We start from the raw sequence: 20,989 nt of genomic DNA on the forward strand, positions 1-20,989 counted from the left end.
GACTTTCTCAAATAATTTAAACAAAATGTAATAATCGGTGCCACCGATTATTAGTTGTAAAGAATTTCACAGGTCTACTAAAATGATCAAAATTGGCCAATTATTCCACACAGTTCTTGATGTATTAGCTGAGACTATAAACTACATTTTTCTGTCTTCATTACACCAAGAACAAGACACAGAACAATAAAAGAGTCTACTGTACCGTATTATACAATTATTTGAAAGCCTGTCGAGTCTATACACAGCCATCACACGTGCTTTGTTGGTAACCTAGAACCTGCCCAAAGTGAAACAACAATCATGATTTTCACACACATAGGAAACAAGTATTACATATTATACGGAGACAACTACTGCAATACTCCTACACACCAAAATCACTGCAATATTTTGTTGAGGATTTGTCTCTTCACATTACACCTACAGATGGTACATTACATACATGTTTTTTTTTCTTTTGTTTTTTTTTTTATATTTTACTCAAGGAAAACAACAGTTATACCCAACTCCGACTAAACTTGGACAGTGGAAGACACAACCACAATCATTTGCTAAGTAGGAGTGAGAGACAGAAGAGCAACCAGGTTCAGAAAAACTGTTTTAACGTGTAGAAGAACTTAGGACATCTACTGTTTGGTCAACAAGCCAATATAGGGTTAGGCTCTCTGGAAAGATCTTGTAGGTTTGATGGTGGCCTTTCAGCTCAAAGACTTCTGACTCTTCAGCTGAAGGTAATGAAAAGATTAACATCTAGTCTGTATATGTATAGAAGGCCAACCATGGTGGACTAATTTCAAGAGAGAGCAAAGGACTAACTACTATGCCATGGTCAGACATGACTGCAATAAAAATGCCTCATTACGTAACCTGGTTGTTCAGCTATGAGTAGACACAGTGTTTGGAGAAGAATGGCTAAAGATCACATATCTGCATCTTACCAACACCTTATGGGAAAAGAAGAATAAAAAAAACACATTGCTTTTACATCACTCACAACAAGAATTGTTTCTACAGTCTTTAAAACAAAATAAATATATTTCATCATCTCTAAAACAAAATAATCTATATTTCTACTAGTGGTTAAGGAAGAAACGCTCATTGTGCCAGCACCATATTTGTATTCCTTCCTTATTAAGGGACCACCAACCTGCTCGAGTGAAGAGGTAATCTTGTGGGCAGTGGGAGAAAGACCTGCCTTGACATGGATGTCTACATCTGAGCGAGAAGGTTTTTGTATTTCATAGTGGCTTTGGTAGGCAGAGTGCCTTAAGTCCCCTTCTCGGAGCTCAGTTCAAGAAGATCGAGTAGTGATTTACTATAAAAGATGCAAATTAGTCTTTAATCATACTTGGCTACTGAAGTCAAAAGGGAACAGGGCACCCATCAGGAGGAGACGAGAGGTTCCTCACAGATTAACATTCTGTGTTGTGAGTGAATATATTACTTCCCAACACTGGTATCAATATACACATGTCCACATCTTGATCCATATTTATTCACCCTATAACCTAAGAACGTTTTAAATTTATAATGACATGAAATAATGTAGATGTAATATTGCTGATACTTTGGAAAAATGACCTAATGTATGCTACACAGGATGTCGGCCTAAAGTCCCATCATCCCTATCCACCCACTCTAAACATAAGGAGAAAACCAAAATTCTTCTTGATAGATATACGTAGAATATAACAGAGTTGTCTGTTTCAGGGAGCTAAAGCTTACCCAAATGTTACGTGCTGAAGACATTTGACGTGGCTTAAAAAAAAAAAAAAAAAAAAAAAAAAAAAAAGTTATGTCTTATCGACCATTGTTCACAGTTGTAGGGTGTTTTACAAAAAAAGCAAATTAAAAGAATATTGTTAATTTGTTTTTAAATTTGGCATGGACTTGGGCACTAGACATGAGATCTGGGCTTTCCCAAGGGTACACAAGTGCAGACAGCGGAGTGTACTTGCTCATAGGACACCTTTACTGGCGATAAGAATTCTACTCACTTCCCATAAATATCTCATTATTTTTCCTGGTATAAATGCGACTATTCTCCGGAATCTGGTGTCTTCATATTTTGTTCCTGCGCCCTTTCTTTTCGGCAGAAGCATCAGAACAAAACATAAATTCCCCCCCTTTTTTTTTAAATTTCTAATTATGCATGTGATGTGGTGCAAGTGAATGAAAATTCTTACCGATCACTGACTCCTCTGGTCCTCTTCTGGCCCACAGAAGCTCTAGAGCTTTGCCAGCTTGCCATGTGTGAGGCGCTGCTTTTTTCTCAATGTAAGCCTATGAGAACCAAAACGAGGTTACATAGACTTACATTGAGAAACCACACATTATCCCCCCTCTGGTACCATGCCAATCTATGTTCAGGTCTTATGGGCCAGAAGAGGACCAGAGCACCAGTGGAAATTAGTGAAGACGGCAATCAGAAAGCACAGTAATACACTTCCACTGCATCACATACAAAATTAGGAGGTTTTAGGGAAAAATAAAATTACAGAGACTTCTTTTTTAAAGACTTTCTAAACCTTTGATGCTGTTGAAGAGAAGAAAAAAATTGAAAGCAGATCAGTCGGGGTCTGGGGTTCAAAGGGAACCTGTCAGCAGGAATGTGCACAGTAACCTACAGACAGTGTCAGGCTGGCGCTGTTATACTGATTAAAATGATGCCTTGGTTGATGAAATCCATCTTGTGGTTAATCTTTATTTTCAGTTTGTAGTTAATGAGATTCTCGTGTCCTAAGGCGGGGTTCATGTATGTGGTGCTCTGATTAGATATTCATAATGCAGACTGCTGACAGGTTGCTGCTCCCTCACTGACCTGCCCCCTAGTTTGCATAATGAATATCTAACATACTGAAGAAAGCCGTGTCACCTGCTCTGCAGCATGATCCCATGTTTAGTACGCTAATAATACATTTTCTTGATGCTATCCAACTAGGGAAGAAAAAAAGAACAATTTGAAAATGGCGCCCGCTGCGCCTGCGCAGATCCGAGAACTTCTACAGTGGATGCACGGGCAGCGCCATCTTCGAGGATTTTTTTTTCTTTTCCAGTAAGATGGCGCCGCCGGCGCTTGCGCAATAGCAGCTATCAGATCACCTCTATATACACAGATAGCTGCTACTGTGCAGGCGGAGCGGGCGCCATTTTCTAATTGTTTTTTTTTCCCTAGCCGGATGACATCAAGAAAATGTATTATTGCCACAGTGAGGGATCAGCGACCTGTCAGCAGTCTGCATTATGAATATCTAATCAGAGCACCACATACATGAACCCCGGCCTTAGGGCATGAGAATCTCATTAACACAAAACTGAAAATAAAGATCAAACAACAACCACAAGACGGATTTCATCAATCTAGGTATCATTTTAATCAGTATAATGGCACTGCCCTAACACTGTGTGTAGGTTACTGTGCACAATCCTGCTGACAGGTTTCCTTTAAGACCCCCACCTATCGTTCCAAACACACCATGTGAGCTGAACACAGAGTGGAGCATGGATTCAGTAGACAGTATGAGCTTCAAGCTTGCTATGAAATTCATACTCTTTCTGTGTGTGCACTCAAACAGCAGTTGTGCGTTGCTGTCTCTTGAGCGGTGCACTTGAGGCTAGTTTCACACTAGCTTATTTTCCACGCAGCGCTCGGCGCCGCTAAGCCCCTCCCCCTGCCGGCTCCCTGCCCGCCCCATCCGGTCATCGCCGCCTACTATCGCACACGGCTGCATGCGATCTGCGCACCCTATCTTTAGCATAGGGTGCGCAGACCGTGCACTATTAGGATTTTAGCGTGCGCTGGGCACTTTTGAAGGTGCGCCGAACGCACCATGTTGCATTTTGGCACACTCGGCGCACCTTCAAAAGTGTGCAGCGCACGGTAAAATCCTACTAGCGCACGGCCAGTGCACGGTCTGCGCACCCTATGCTAAAGATACGGTGCTTAGATCGCATGCAGCCGTGTGCGATAGTAGGCGGCGATGACCGCATGGGAGCCGGCAGGGGGCGGGGCTTAGCGGTGCCGAGCGCTGCGTGGAAAATAAGCTAGTGTGATACTAGCGTGACAGGGGTTTTGGAGGGATAAGTGGGGTGTCAGGAAGCTGATCCCCACCAATCAGCTTGAAATTAAGGGGACAAAAAAAAATGTTAAAAAATGTTATACAAAAGGTTTAGTTACTTTTTAAAGGTTCCAAACTGTCACGATATTAAATCCTCAACAGGGTGCACCTCACATCCCAACCACTGGGTGGCCATACATATCATTCTCCCCACACAGTATCTCACAAAATCAAATGAAAAACTGACCATCTCGCATCACTCACTGCAACATATCTCAAGCCAAGAGAAACGGACACATCTTTACACTTGATTTAGAACCTAGTGTCAGATTGCATCTCAATCTCTTTCAGAGCTTCAGACTGACTGCCGATCGTGTGATATTCCATCTGTGACTTCACAAAGCTCCCTTGCTTACTACTTTAGGTGGTTACCGGATGCATTTACACCCACTAATGTATCACAACTAGTGTATGATACTGATGCCCTTTTTTAAGACTTCTTTTCTTTAGTAGAGTTCCATCTGAACATTTGAATCAAGAATTGTGTGAAATGTTAAGCCATGCCCCTGATCCGATTAACAAGTTAGTCTGCCAATGGGTTTTTGCACAAGCTCGGCTCATCTCACAAAAACATGAGGTTATTGGGAGGTGTACAGGATGTTAATATACAGAAAACGAATAATTATCAGACATAGTCAAGCAACTTCACCTTATATTGTTTGTTACTTAGAACATCAACTAAAAATCTAACAGTAGTAAACTGTCACAAACCAAGTCGAGTAATAAAAATACAAGTACATATTTACAAATCCATATGTAAATGGCATAAAAATAAAATTAATAAAAAAAAAAAATAAAGGGACTGTGGCATCAGAAAATAATGTATTAAAATCAAGATTTTATGCCAAGCGTGTATGTATATATATATTTATTTAAAAAATGCAATTTTCACATAGGCGAGGGCAGCGCTGGTCTCTGGATGACGGGTATTCTTTTTACAGCGAGCACTGACAGTGCACTCTCTTCATCGCTTCTGATCGGACCCAGAGAAAGAGCACACTGTCACGGTGTGACAAAAATCTACTGAGCATATGTTGGAACTGACAACCATTGCATGCTCAGTAGAGCAGAGACTAACTCAGCCCCTGAAACGGAGGACAATTATGACGCTTTGTTTCCCAGAGGGGGCATAGGCTGCGGCAGTGACCGCAGCCTCTGCCCCATGATGACGCTTCGCTTGAGTATCCCAAGCTTGCACTGGGATACTGAAAAGAAGCGTCATCAAGAAGGAAGTTGTGAAAAAAATAAATAAAGCAGTTGGTGTAGTGGGAGAATGGTAAAGATTTTTGTATTAAAGTATATTAGGAAATAGATTATGGCACTAAATAGATAGGCATTTAGGATGGAAATAAATTTGTTTTTGGACCACCTCTTTAATGGTGGTCCAAAAACAAAAAAATTGAAAAAAAATATATATATACTGTATTTAACATAAACAACTTGATTTAAACAATATCATTTTCAGAAGACACATTCCCTTCAGTTGCTAGCAAGGCAGTAGAGAGCTGCCACTTAATATAAGCAAATAAGATAACTTTCTTTGAACAATATTTGATTGTTACAGATATTAATTGCTGTTATATCGTCATTCTGCATTCGGTGACATGTCCAGTAGATGGAGCGTCTATATCTGGCATTCTTCGCTAAGGGATCAGGCGTAACTTCGTAAAAGAGGGTGACATTTCTGTCATTTGTAATTGTTCTTATTCCGTGTAAATCTGGCAGATGATGGGTGTAGTAGTGTCGGTTCAGTTGCACAGCTCTGGTCACCTGAACCTGCTTTAAATGATTCTAACAAAGCTAGAGCAACTCTTATTGCATACAGAAAAATACCGTGAAAATCAAGGACATTTTACGTAGAATTTAAAAAAAAAAAAAAAAATCTAAGATCTCACCGAAATTGTAAATCACAACATCTTGTGTGAGTGCTAAACATCCGCCACATTTGCCTATAACTTTAGGTTGAAATTCACCCACAGTGATACACTATGCCAGATGTCCAATGTATACACGGCCTACAGATGCAGATATTCACGGAAACAAGTGCCATAGACAACATCAAGAGCCTGTGACAGAGAACTGCGGATTATATAGATTCCCTCGGCTAATGCTGGTAATAGGATATATGTATTTACAGGACACCATTGCCCCATGTCTAAAATGCAGGATAAAAGAGAAAGGGACGGAATATATTAAGAAAAAATTGCTTCAAAAACAACATTGGTCTCTGCACTCTTATTGCCAAGTCACTAAAGAGGAAAAGAAAAAGGGGGATACACAGGAAATTAAAAATATATATAGTCTATTACTTTGTAGCAAGGTGCAAAATTAATTATTTACTGCACCAGTTTAAAATAAAAGCATCAACCTGTCAAATGTGAAAGTAATGGCCACCTTTGTAACATCTTTTTTTAATTGCTCTAATGTTCTACCATTTTGTCTGCAGCGCCAATGCAGACTTATTCATCTCCATGGTAACAGACTACAAAGTCAGTGTAGTCTGATATGGTAATCCCTCTTTCCTTTGCTTCTGCTTGTTACTAGCATACATGTTTTAGGTTGGCAAGAAGAAGGGGATAGAAGGAAGTAAGACTGCAAGAGCAAAACTACCGGCCGGGTGTGCTGGGGGTCTGTATCCATGGAGACCCATTGGACTGCAGAGAAGCTGCGCACACAAAACAGTAGAAGATTGTAATCAAAGCAGCGATGAAAAAAATTTGGTTGCAAAGATGTAACTAGCCTAAGCTAGAAGGGCTGAAATTGTCATTAATATTCTGAGACTTCACGAAGATACAGATAATGTAGTAGCGTACTTTGACCAAAGTCGCTGGATCTTTTGGCTCCCACCAGGATTGCCCTCAAAACAGTAAGGGCACTCCTTTTTTTTTTTTTCTTTTTTACAAGCCCCTCTACATGCCGGTATGCTGCACAGCCCCATGAAAAAAGCACTATTGGATAGTATATAGCTTATCTGCAGCCCTATATAAAACCACAGGTATTAAATACATTGTAATATCATGGCACAACATCCTTAAAAGGAAACCTGTCGTCAGGAAATTAGTCCCCTAACCAAAGGCAATTTTGTAAATGTCCTATAATGCTTATTAAATACATACTTTTCTTGGAATACTTAGTTTGGAAATCAAAGGACAATCCAACTCTGAAGGATTAATCACTGGTGCAGTGGGCGGAGAGTGCACTTTCAGCTCTCATACGTCTCATCACCGGCCTTGAGTCTTTGACTAACAGGTCATTCTTCCCTTTTCCCCTATCAAGACTGTGCGCAGGTGCTGAATCATTGTCCAGACTGGCCTCAGCAAAAGGGGGTGGATCGCGCACTAATCGCCACAGACAGCCGACTCATCGATCTGCGCATGCTTTGCACCCTCTGATGAGACGCCTCTAGGCAGTAATTCTGGGAAGGTACTAAGACAATCTCAGAAGAGGGGGGTGGCACATGCGCAGATTGTTCGGCCGGCTCCTGCAACATCATCAGGAGCTTACACTGAGAGCGCAGCCACGACTGACGAGATAACCTGGGGCAATGGTTTGACGCCTGCACAGAATATTGGGCAGGGTAAGAGAGAACAGTGACCTGTCAGTGAAAGGCTGAAAGCAGGCAGGGAAATGAGACAGGCTGGAGGTGCACTGTCCGCCCACTGCACTTGTGATTAAACTTTCAGGGATGGCCTGATTTACAATTACCAAACGAAGGCCCTATGGAGGGCCTTTACAAACATGTCTTCAGTTAGGGGGTCTAATTTCGTGATGACAGGTTCCCTTTAATGACAAATTCAACACTACATCTTCAGGCTTCGTTCTCTATCCGAATGAGAAAAATGACAGAAATCATAGACATCCAATCTATATACAGGCAGATCCCATTATAGCTGTGTACTGATTGATTATAGCAGAGTACACAACCCAAGGTCAGGCCGCTACCTGTGGTCTAGATGTGGTGACCCTGTATTCTACAAGACGACGTGCCAATTACTGCATCTCTGATAGATTATGTTTTACAAAGCTCTAGACTATACTTGTGTACTAGCAGTATATAGGAACACTTGCATTTTAGATGGCAAATACTAGAATTGATAATATACAGTCTGAGTGTAACTGGGGTGAGGGGATCTTGTGAGATTCTCAGAATCCTTCTTGACATGCTTTCACTGAATCCATGTAAAGTGCCAGGTCTACATTGCCGTGGCGGAGACTCCGTCTTTCCATGTGCTCTGATGGCACCGGATGATACCAACTTGTTAAAGCACACACTGAAAATAAATTAGAAAAATTATATATCTATATAAGAAAAACATCTGATGGCTTTAACATGGATCCTTCGTGTGAAGAAAATACGGGGAACTCCTTTGAAAAGCAGTATGCCACATTTGGGTCTTGGCCTTTCCCTGAGTCATCGCGCTGTCCTTCACATGCCAAGACATCTATTTAAAAATGCTACAAACAAAACAGAAATTAAATGATTAGAAATAGTCAAAACTAATTATCATGTAAGTAGTAATTTTATACAAATATGACAATCCTGATGGCAGAATACAATGCTAATGTAATTTCTAATATCAGGTGGGTGGGGATCAATACGTCAGCTTAAAAAAATTGAAAAATAAATATTTTAACGCCCATTTCCATGTTTTGATGAAGAAGAGTTTATAAATATCCTCATCATCAGTCCACATAGACATGCTCCAATACTCCACATAGACATGTCCAGATACTCCCCATAGACAAGCTCCGATACTCCACATACACATGCCCCGATACTCCATAAAGACATGCCCCGATACTCCACATAGACATGCCACGATACTCCACATAGACATGTCCCGATACTCCACATAGACATGTCCCGATACTCCACATAGACATGTCCCGATACTCCACATAGACATGTCCCGATACTCCACATAGACATGTCCCGATACTCCACATAGACATGTCCCGATACTCCCCATAGACATGTCCCGATACTCCCCATAGACAAGCTCCGATACTCCACATACACATGCCCCGATACTCCATAAAGACATGCCCCGATACTCCACATAGACATGCCACGATACTCCACATAGACATGTCCCGATACTCCACATAGACATGTCCCGATACTCCACATAGACATGTCCCGATACTCCACATAGACATGTCCCGATACTCCACATAGACATGTCCCGATACTCCACATAGACATGTCCCGATACTCCACATAGACATGTCCCGATACTCCACATAGACATGTCCCGATACTCCACATAGACATGTCCCGATACTCCACATAGACATGTCCCGATACTCCACATAGACATGTCCCGATACTCCACATAGACATGTCCCGATACTCCACATAGACATGTCCCGATACTCCACATAGACATGCTCCGATTCTCCACATAGACATGTCCCGATACTCCACAAAGACATGCCCCGATACTCCACAAAGACATGCCCCGATACTCCACAAAGACATGTCCCGATACTCCACAAAGACATGTCCCGATACTCCACAAAGACATGCCCCGATACTCCACATAGACATGTCCCGATACTCCACATAGACATGTCCCGATACTCCACATAGACAAGCTCCGATTCTTCACATAGACTTGCCCTGATACTCCACATACACATGCCCCGATACTCCATATAGACATGCCCCGATACTCCACATAGACATGCCCCGATACTCCACATAGACATGTCCCGATACTCCACATAGACAAGCTCCGATTCTCCACATAGACATGCCCTGATACTCCACATACACATGCCCCGATACTCCATATAGACATGCCCCGATACTCCACATAGACATGCCCCGATACTCCACATACACATGCCCCGATACTCCACATAGACATGTCCCGATACTCTACATAGACAAGCTCCGATACTCCACATAGACATGCCCCGATACTCCACATAGACATTCCCCGATACTCCACATAGACATTCCCCGATACTCCACATAGACATGCCCCGATACTCCACATAGACATGTCCCGATACTCCACAAAGACATGCCCCGATACTCCACATAGACATGCCCCGATACTCCACATAGACATGCCCCGATACTCCACATAGACATGCCCCGATACTCCACATAGACATGCCCCGATACTCCACATAGACATGCCCCGATACTCCATACAAACATGCCCCGATACGTCATACATGCCCCGATACTCCCTAAAGACATGCCCCGACACTCCACGTAGACAGGCCCCGACACTCCACGTAGACAGGGCCCGACACTCCACGTAGACAGGGCCCGACACTCCACGTAGACAGGCCCCGACACTCCACGTAGACAGGCCCCGATAATCCATATAGACTTGGAGATCAGTCATGGTACATGAAGGATCCAAGGATTTCCCTCACCTTCTCTCCTTTGACTTTGAGCTTTCAGTGTTCATGCTGAGAGCTTTCCACACAGTAGTTTTAGGCATCTCATCAGAGATATTGATATCAGATGGATCACATCTAAAAAAGAAACACAGAAGGTAATGGGAACATCAAGAATAGGTTTTACTTTGGGAATGGAACCTGCTACCTGCCTCTCCCATCATGACTTTATACGGGTAAAAAAAAAAAAATAGAAGAAAAAAAAAAAGGTATTCCTTTTTCGACATTTTTCACCACAAACGGCCTGTGCTATGTGAAAATAATTACACTTCTCCTACTGCACCACCGGCCCTCCGCCACCACAACCTGCAAACAATCACTGGGAGCAGCGTGACAGCTTCACCCAATCACTGGGGCCATCGGCATCGGAGTAGCAGAAAAAGTGATTCGCGAATTTTTAAATCCTAATAATGCCAATTGCTGGCCTAGCAGATGCTGATTTCCTCAGTGAGTTTTAATGATCCACAATAAAGTGCAAAATCCACAAGTGCATAAATCATCAAAAAGAAGAAAAAAAAAAAAAAGTAAAATAAACTTCTGACACTTCCCATTATGACGCCCTTGGTTCCCCGCCACTATCTGTGGCTTCATCATCGCTGGAGACCACTATACAGAGACCAGTCTGGACTAGGAGGAGGAGCAGAACATGAATACACAGATATTTTTTGCTCAGCAGTTTGTGTCAGCTGTGGATAACGCTCAACAAAATCAGAACAAATCAGCGCTGATTTTCTAGCAGATTTTGGATCATATTTGATGCTGTATTATCAAAAGTAAATCTGACCCATGTGAATGTACCAATCTATCCCCTCTTCTCTTAAAGGGAATCTGTCACCAGATTTTTGCTACCCCATCTGAGAGAAGAATGATGTAGGGGCAGATGCCTTGATACCAGAGGTGTATCACTTATTGGGTTGCTTGCTTCAGTTTTGATAAAATCATAGTTTTATCTGTTGACCACAACACTGATTGGCAGTTTTCTGTCTATGCTGTCCACAGAAAGAAATCAGTTAATCAGTGGTGGGGGCGAGGTTAATTCATGCTGATAAAACAGTGATTTTATCAAAACTAAAGCAAGCAGCTCAGTAAATGACACATTGTTGGAATCAGGATCTCTGTCTGTTTATTCTGCTACTCTCAGATTAGATGGCAAAAAAATGGCACAGATTCCCTGTAAGTGGCAACTCTAACATCTATCCAGGAACCTTCTATACCTGACACCTGAAAAGGGAGGGTTTGGGAGCATTCATAGCAGAATGCTCAGGACACCTTAAAGTAAGGGAAGGCACGCCAGACACATTGCATCATGGCACCAAGAACATTACCACCTTTTTTCTTGGGTCATACAACTAGCATGACTGCCCACTAAGGTGGGTTTTATCTGCTTTACATCAACGCTGTCAACAGTATGAAGAGGTCAAAAATACTGTGGATTGCCTTCATTACCTTGAATTATTGTTTCTTCCTGGGCTGCCTAATAATTTTCTGGTTTCTAAGGGAAGCTGTACTCCTTTGTCATCCGAAGCCTGCAACATCTTCTCAGCTTCCTATAAAAAGTTTGCAGTAATTAATGACACGCATTATTTATGCCTTATATTTGTAGGACTATAGATGTATAGGATTAGGTGTAAGGGGTAAGGTTTCTCCTTGTGGAGAGTGTATGTGAGCAAATGTCAGAGACTGCGAGAAAGAAAACTATGATATGCCACGGACTTCTATAGCCCCCACCCTGGATCTGCCCCCATCCCCCCCATCCACCTTCCCTATGCCATGGACTTCTATAGCCCCATCCTGGATCTGCCCCCATCCCCCCCATCCAACCTTCCCTATGCCATGGACTTCTATAGCCACCACCCTGGATCTGCCCCCATCCTCCCATCCACCTTCCCTATGCTATGGACTTCTATAGCCCCATCCTGGATCTGCCCCCATCCCCTCATCCACCTTCCCTATGCCATGGACTTCTATAGCCCCATCCTGGATCTGCCCCCATCCCCTCATCCACCTTCCCTACAGTCCCTATCCCTAATTCTCTTTTGTGCACTTGCTTTGGCAAAACTAATGTGTATTTAGTCCTGCCAAAAAAGCTTCTTTGAATTTGAGTGACATACCAGCTCTGGCTTGTCAAAGTAAGGAGGCTTATTCGCCGTGCAATGCTCCTCTGGGAAATTTAATAGGTGGCGCTGTAGAGTAAAAGTCCTCTTTCTTTCTGAAGAGGCAATTTGCATATTAAATTTCCCAGAGGAGCATTGTACGGCGAATAAGCCTCCTTACCTTGACAAGTCAGAGCTAGTATGTCACTCTCCACAAGGAGAAACCTTACCCCTTAGACCTCAGTCCAGAGCCTCTCACCTAGCCAAATCAGATCTCATACTTTGCACTGACGAGGGCCAATAGCCCGAAACACAGTGTCTGCAAATTGAGATGATTCTGATTTGGCTGTTATCCTAAGTCATATTACAAGACTCGTTAAAGGGTTGATTGTGACTTGCAGGATCTCTACTACCAACAGGTGGCGCTGTAGAGTAAAAGTCCTCTTTCTTTCTGAAGAGGCAATTTGCATATAGGATTAGGTGAGAAGTTAAGAAAGGGCTTGAATGTGTAACATTACTACAAAGTAACACAATTCCTGGAATAGCTTTATAGCTGGTATTACACTGTGGTGACATCTACTGGCAAAAATGGGTAGTACCTATTTATAAAAAAAAAAAAAAAAGGGAAATTTATCACAATAGGAATTTTTGAAGTTTTGCTTGAGGCTGGGGCTGGGTTGCAGTTATTTGCACCAAATTTATCAAAAAGTTTCACAAAGTTAGATAAATCTGATGTCACATTAGATATAACACTTCTTCCTAGCACTGGTACTTCATACTTTTTACACCACCACTTATTGGAATAAGTTTGTAACTGTTTTAAAAGTCGCAATTCATGGGGCCGTGGCCTGGAGTCTGATGTGAGCGCACAGCTGCTGGAGCTCCTCCGCTGTAACTCACCAATTATCTTGCTATAAGTCCTTCCGGAGAGCCGGCAGCGGGCAGTGCTGGTGGAGGAAGGTAACGGAGGCTGGTCCCGTCGTGCAGTGCTGCTGGGGACTGCCACGATGGGTCGGAAACGGCAGCAGGACGCCAAGTCAGGAGCAGGGAGCCAGGCTCAAGATGGCGTCGGCAGCACTGAGGCGAGTGAGAGGGCAGACGCCGCAAATGCCTCCTATGCAAGGAGGATGGAGGTCGCAGCCAGGCTGGAGAAGTATGCGTGGGTGGAAGGAGCTGAGAAGAGAGAGGGGAGAAACTTGGAGAGACTGTGAAAGACAGAAGAGGTCAGAGGGGGAGAAAGATTGCCAAGAGCAGGAGAGTGTGGAGCAGGAAGCCATTGAGGAGCCTGCAGAAGGTGAGCCCACGCTGCAGGATATCTATGATCTGGTCAAATTTTGCAAGACCACATTGACGGCTCTTACGCACAGAGTTGATGGGGTTAAAAAAAGAGGTGACCAAGATGAAGGCTGCCATGAACAAAGTTGATACTAGAATAGGGGCAAGTGGAGGAAAGAGTGAGTGTGCTGGAGGATCAACTTGCTAAAGTGCAGAAATCCCACACTCAGTGCCTGCAGAAATGTGCTGCCTTGTCTGATAAAAATGATGATTTGGAATATCGGTCCAGAAGGAATAATGTGAGACTGGTGGGTAGCCCCAAAAAGACTGATCCTACGAAGTTTATTGAAGAATGGCTCCAAATTAAAATTGGTGCTGCTAATCTGGCTGGGCTGTTTGTGGTGGAAAGGGCGCATCATGTCCCCATGAGACCCCTCCCGCCGAGATCTACCCCTCTTACTATCCTTTCCAGAATCCTTAATTATAGAGACAGAGACATCATATTGAGGAAGGCAAGAGAGGCCGATGATTTATGAATTAATGGCCAAAAGATCTCCATCTACCTTGACTACTCGGCTGAGGTGCAAAAGCAGAGGATGAGGTATGGAGCAGTAAAGAAGAGACTGAAAGACTTGGCATTGAGCTACTCTACATTATACCCAGTAAAGCTCAGGGTTGTGGCCCTGGGTGCGGTTCATTTTTTTCTAACACCAGAGGAGGCTACTAAATGGCTGGACTCAAATATTACGAAACTTAAAGACGAAAAGGAAAGAGAGAAGTGAGAAGAAGATGGCGAAAGTTGAAATGGAGAAAGTTGAAAGACTACTGCTCTATGGAGTCTGCTGGTCCCTGTTTTAATATTTGATACAGATTACGGAGGGAGGATTTGTATTTGAATTTGTATTATTGTAGTTATGTACATGAGGAGGGGTTGTGGGAGTGTGATAGTCAGATAGTGACTTTAGAGGTAACGTTAGGAGGGTAGCTAGAAGCAGGTTTACCCACTCTCCGAAGGGAGAAGAGAAATATACCAAAGCTATGGTTTCGGGTTATTGTAGTAATAAATGCTGGGGAGGGTGGAGGGAGGGGGGAGTTGAGGTTTGTTGCTTTATAATTGGTTCTAAAAAACCCCACAAGAAGAAACAGCGTTCTATTTTATGGGGTCAGAAACTTGTACACATGATGGAGGATAGAATTAAAATCCTTAGTTGGAATATAAGAGGATTGTCTGAGGGAACGCGAAAAACGGCACTTATGGAACACATTAGGAAGAGAGGTCCAGATGTGATATACCTTCAGAAGACACATTTATTGGGGGAAAAGGCAAAGATGTTGAAGAAGAGGTGGATCAGGAGGGCGTATCACTCCACGTATTCTTCGTATGCTAGGGGGGGTTTTCTCTACTTATAGGAGCATCTACGCCATTTGAAGAGATTGAGAGTCATGTGGATAACGAGGGACAATATGTCTTTATAACCTGTAGAATTTATGGGCAACCGATGTGTATAGCGGCTGTGTATATACCACCCACATACTCGAGAAACAAGGGTCAAAAAATATTTGATTTATTTAAGAGGGAAATTGGACTGCCGTTGCTGCTTATTGGGGATTTTAATAATGTTATAGATGAAGGGTGGGACAGACATAAAAAGGGAATGGAAAAAGGTGTAAAGAAATTGTCGGCATTTGGGAATTTTATGAAAGAATTAGGGATGGTGGATCTCTGGAGAGTGAGGATGAGAATGAAGTATGCTATTCCTGTTACTCTGCGACTCATGGGTCTCTTTCAAGGATAGATATAGCACTGGGCAATGAACTAATGACGCGGACGGTCTGTGGAGTGGAATATCTCCCGAGAGTAATTTCGGATCATAAGCCCATGGAACTGTTAAACGGGTAGGAGGAAAGACTGGGTGGGGGGGTGGATGGAGGATCCACCCATTATGGCTTGAACAAATTAACATGGATGTCATAGAGAGAGAATTGAAAGAGTATTGGCAGCTTAATGAAGGTAGTGCTAGTAAACGGGTAGTCTGAGACACCACGAAAGCTTTTCTGAGGGGCCTTCTTTTTCGGGAAATATCTAAGTGTAAGTCCAAGACTAGATCAGAAGATAGGGCAGTAATAGAGGCGTTGGAGAGGGCAGAATTGGACATGGTGACAGACCCACCAGTAGAAAATTAAAAAAGGCTTAGAGGAGCCCAGGAAGTAGTTAATAAGTTACATCTGAAAAATGCGGAGAAAAGGAGAGCTTTCCTGAAAACACAATTTTATGAGGAAGGGGAAAGAGTGGGTTATTTGCTCTCGGTAGTGTCGACGGCACAAAGACTCCTCATATGTGTACAAACTAAAGACGGAGGAAGGGGAAGTGTTGGGAAACACAGAAGACATTTTGGGGGAATTCAGAGAGTTCTATAAGCAGTTGTATACATCTGGGTTGGAGGCTTCTTCAGAAAACATAAAAGATTTACTTGGGAGGGCGAAACGTCCTAGCATCAAGGATAGTGATAGAAGTAGGTTGGAGGAGCCCATAACGGAAGAGGAGATTGAGGCCGCTATCATGTCAATGACGAACAATAGGGTCCTGGGGCGGATGGTCTTCCAGGCGAGATTTATAAGTGCTTAAGGAGGGTGACAGTGACCAAACTGAAGACTGTTATGAATGAGTCACCGTAGGAGGCAAAAACAGAAATACTAGCTAAGTCCAGAAAACCAGAGAAGTTGGCAACTATCGGATTGCAGACCCCTGAACCTATCAACGACAACTAGCAGTAGCTGTGGGGGGTTCCTACGGTGCCCTAGACCCCTCGATCACAGCCGGAGAACTACATAGCCTAAAGACAGAAAGGGAAATCTAAACTGCCCCAGAGCAGACCCCAAAGCAATAGGCAGCCCCCAACATATAATGACGGTGAAGCAAGATGAAAAAAAACTCACACAGATAGAAAGATAGGCTGAGCAAATGATGGGGCACAAGCTAACTAAATAGGACAGGACAGGAAAGCTGCTGTCTGCAATCCGCCAAAAACCCTATCAAAACAAGGGCCAACAGGCTGATAGGGAAAAAGGCCCTGAAGACGCTAGGCTTCAAAAAGACTGTATCAGCACTCAGGTATTTTCTGAAGACAGAGCAAAAAGGAATTCAACTCACCCCAGCAGGGAATGGCAGAAATTCAGAAAAAACAAGGCAAAACAAAACAAAACACAAATGTAAAAAGCAGTGCAGAAAACTTAGCTTTTGAGGAGCAGGAATCAGACTGGTCTCCTAGAATCCCTCAGAGAGATCACCAGCAAGGCAGAAGGGCGTCAGCTGCCTTATATCCAGTCAGCAATTCCCATCACCCAGTCATCATCATCATACCCAGGTGCTTGGTAATCAGCCTCACTACCTTCCTTCACCAGAAGAGGGAGTTCATCAGACCTCAATGGTGAAGGGGAAAATGAACTCACAACAGAAGGGAGTCTTTGAGGAGGCATTGAAGGAAGGGGAGTTACCGATGTTCATGAGGGAGGCGGTAGAGGTGGTTATTCCAAAGCAGGATAAGGATCTGGAACTGGCAGAATCCTATAGGCCCATCTCGTTGCTGACGGCGGATGTTAAGGTTCTTGCTAATATTCTGGCTATCCGATTAACGAGTGTGGTTCAGGACCTTGTTCATCTTGATCAGTATGACTTTCAGCCGAACAAGTCCACAGCGATAAATCCGCATAGACTGTTTTTGAATCTGCAGCTGCCGTCAGAAAACAGGGGTTGTACGGTGGTGGTGTCGCTGGATGCGAGTAAGGCGTTTGACAGTGTTGAATGGGGCTATCTATGGGAAGTCTTGAGGAGTTTTGGGGTTTGGGCCAAGTTTTATATCATGGGTGCAATTATTGTATACACTTTCGACTGCTAGGATTAAAGTTAATGGGCAATTGTCTGACAGTTTTAGCCTTCACAGAGGGACCAGACAGGGGTGTCTGCTGTCGCCGCTACTTTTTGCGCTGGCTGTGGAACCCTTGGCGCAGACAATTAGGAATGCGACCTTGGTCAAGGGGTTTAGATATGGAATAATAGAGGAGAAAATAGCTCTTTACGCAGATGACATGCTGCTTTTCTTGGAAGATTCTGGAGAGTCATTGTTGGGAGTGATGAACATCCTTAAGATGTTCAGGCATATATCGGGCCTTGTAATCAATTGGGAGAAATCCAATATTCTGGCGGTAGATGGTAAGGCCTGTTTCACACTTCCGTTTTTTCAAATCCGTCAAAATCCGTTGGTTTCCGTAAAAAAACGGATCCGCCATTTTTTTGCAGGATCAATTTTTTTTTGTCCCATAGACTTCCATTAGTGGTTACCGCGGATCCGTCAAAAAAACGGATCCGTTTTTTTAAAAACGGATCCGTTTGCATCAGTTTCCGTCAAAAAAACGGAAACGGATCCGTTTGGCGGACACAAAAACGGAAGTGTGAAACAGGCCTAAGGAAGATGAACTGGTAATGGGGGAGGGAAGCAAGCTGGCTGTGGTTCGACAGTTTAAATATTTGGGTATTCAAGTGTCACTTCCGCTCTCAAGATATGTAGATCTGAATTTGATCCCGCTGTTGGGTAAATTTAGGAATAAAATAGGGGCGTAGGTTAGGCTTTGACTAGAAATGCTGCAGAGGCCTAAGGATGGGGGGGACTGGCACTTCCGAACCCCTGGATCTATTATTTAGCTGTGCAGGGTCAACATATGAGGGGATGGAGGGAAGTAGACGGTATGGGTTCAACACAAAGGTTTCTGGTTCATATTTTGGGAAGGGATCCATTGGTTCAGGGCTTGGAAGAAGATAGCTTTAGGAAGTTTGGGTTGGTTTACCCTACTTTGATGATGATCCATAGGGTGTGGGTGGCAATTAAGAGGATTAGAGGTGTGGAACATTTGACCAATTTCTCCCAGATATGGCAGAATGATAATTTACCGGCGTTTGCTAAAATGGGGGACTTTAAAATCTGGAAGAGATTGGGAATACATAACATTGGCCAGATACGGGATGGGTAAGGTCTGTTATCCTTTGAGAAATTGCAGGAGACCTATGGGTTACCGGAGTTCTGTAGATTTCAGTATTGACAGTTTCATCATGCTTACATGGCACAGAGTAAAATGGTCAATACGTTGGTCCAGACAGATATCCTTGTGGATTATATATGTGAAAAGGGGGAACAAGAGGAGAAGTGTCTGATATTTACAGTGACCTATTGTTTACCTTCTGTAGGGATTCTACTCGCTTAGGTGCGACGGGAGACAGTCAGGAGGCAGGTTCACTTTAAGTTCATGCGGTTTATTACGTCATAAACCAAACAGCAAGTCACCAAAATAAACAGCCTTCAGTTTAGGCGACAAAACATCAAAATGTCCTTTCCTTCAGGCTCAGTCCGCGAGCCTCAGCGCACACAGGAGGTGTATACCCCCCTCACATACAGCTGCCTGGTTCATGAGCAGGCCACATTATAAGGGTGTAGCGACACCCACGAACCCAGCAGCTGACTGGTCACATGACTGTGACCTCACCACAGGTCCTTCAAAATAATAATACAGCAATATTTGTTGTGCCTTACATTATGGAGACAAGCCATTTATGAGACACATCTCCCATCGATTACACGACCCTTAGCCCTGCCACACAAAGTTACCCGATCAAAGCAAAGGAGAAATGGGAAGAAGAGGTGGGAAGAATAGAGGAGGATAAATGGGAAGAAATATTGGAATATGTACCCAAACTGTCACTAAGCGAGCTGGCCAGACTTTCACAAGTATATGTACTCCATATAGTATATAGGACACAAGACGGATTGTACAAAGCTGGTTTGAGACAGACTTCGGAATGTCCTAGGTGTCAGGCTGAAGGGGCCGGGATGTTGCATATGCTATGGCAGTGTCCAAAACGGAATACATTTTAGTTAGAAGTGGGTGCCGCAATTGGAAGGGTATATAACTGTAGAATTGAGAGGGATCCTGTGGTGTGTATTTTGAGATACGTGGAGGAGATCCAGGTACTTAATGGTCATAAGCTGGCAATAGCCAGGCTAATGTAAATTGCGAGAAAACTAATCGCTAGATATTGGATAAATGAAGAACCACCGAAAGTTCGGGAATTTTATAGACAGTCTGACACTATTGTAGGAATAGAAAAAAGTATGTATGTCAAAAGGAAAAAAGGTAGTACTTTTGAAATATTGTGGAAACCCTGGGTGGAAAGGTGATGACCCCAAAAAGTCTATGCTATATGAATGTATATTATTGTTAAAATGCTGTTTGTGTACATTAAATAGGGGGTGGGGGTACACCAAAATTACATTCAATTTTCAAAAAAGTAAAAAAAATTAAATAATGAGCAAAAATAGCATGCAGCAAAATCTGAGTTCTTCTGATGCAAAAAGATTTGCCAAAACCCTTGATGAATTTTCCACTTTTTATCTAGGACTCTTAAGGGTGTGTGCACACGTTGCGGATTCTGCTGCAGAATTTTCCGCGCGGATTTGTCTAAATCTGCAGGTCAAAAGACCTGCGGTATATTTGCCAATTTTCCTGCGGTTTTCCCCTGCGGTTTGACATCTGTCATGGAGCAGGTGCCAAACCGCTGTGGAATCCGCACAAAGAAGTGATGGTTTTGAAACCGTAGCAAATCCAAGCGGAAAATTCGGCACCGTGGGCACTGTGGTTTTCAATTTGCATTGACTTATATGCAAATATCCGCAGCAGAATCCGCAACGTGTGCACACACCCTAAGGCTATGTGCACACGGTGCGGATTCTGCTGTGGAATTTTCCACGCAGATTTTGCTAAATCTGCAGGTAAAATGACCTGCAGTTTTAGTGCAGATTTAGTGCAGATAGTGCAGTTTTTGTGCGGATTTCCCCTGCAGTTTTCACCTGCAGATTTCTGTAATGGAGCAGATGAAAAACTGCTGCGGAACTGCACAAAAGAAGTGACATGCTGCAGTTTTAAATCTGCACCAAATCTGCACGGAAAAATCTGCAGCATGTGCACAGCGTTTTTTGTTTTAGGGTAAGTGCACACGTAGTTTTTTGGTTGTGCGGATTTTCTTGTAAAATC

General features: G+C 43.2%; 1 protein-coding gene across 1 annotated transcript in view; it reads right to left on the bottom strand.

Annotated features, from left to right (window-relative positions):
- Positions 1–4,756: 4,756 nt before the first annotated feature.
- SLC4A8 (solute carrier family 4 member 8) overlaps positions 4,757–20,989 on the bottom strand; it is a 304,800-nt gene continuing 288,567 nt past the window's right edge. The window contains exons 23-25 of the mRNA XM_073576723.1: positions 11,988–12,088; positions 10,518–10,619; positions 4,757–8,576 (exon numbers count right to left, since the gene is read on the bottom strand). Coding sequence (XP_073432824.1) covers positions 8,564–8,576; positions 10,518–10,619; positions 11,988–12,088 — 216 coding nt within the window. The 3' untranslated portion in view covers positions 4,757–8,563. The remainder of the gene's footprint in view (positions 8,577–10,517; positions 10,620–11,987; positions 12,089–20,989) is intronic.

Source organism: Dendrobates tinctorius, unplaced genomic scaffold, assembly GCF_039654945.1.
Source record: "Dendrobates tinctorius isolate UK_male_01 unplaced genomic scaffold, ASM3965494v1 ptg000051l, whole genome shotgun sequence".
Classification (NCBI taxonomy): domain Eukaryota; kingdom Metazoa; phylum Chordata; class Amphibia; order Anura; family Dendrobatidae; genus Dendrobates; species Dendrobates tinctorius.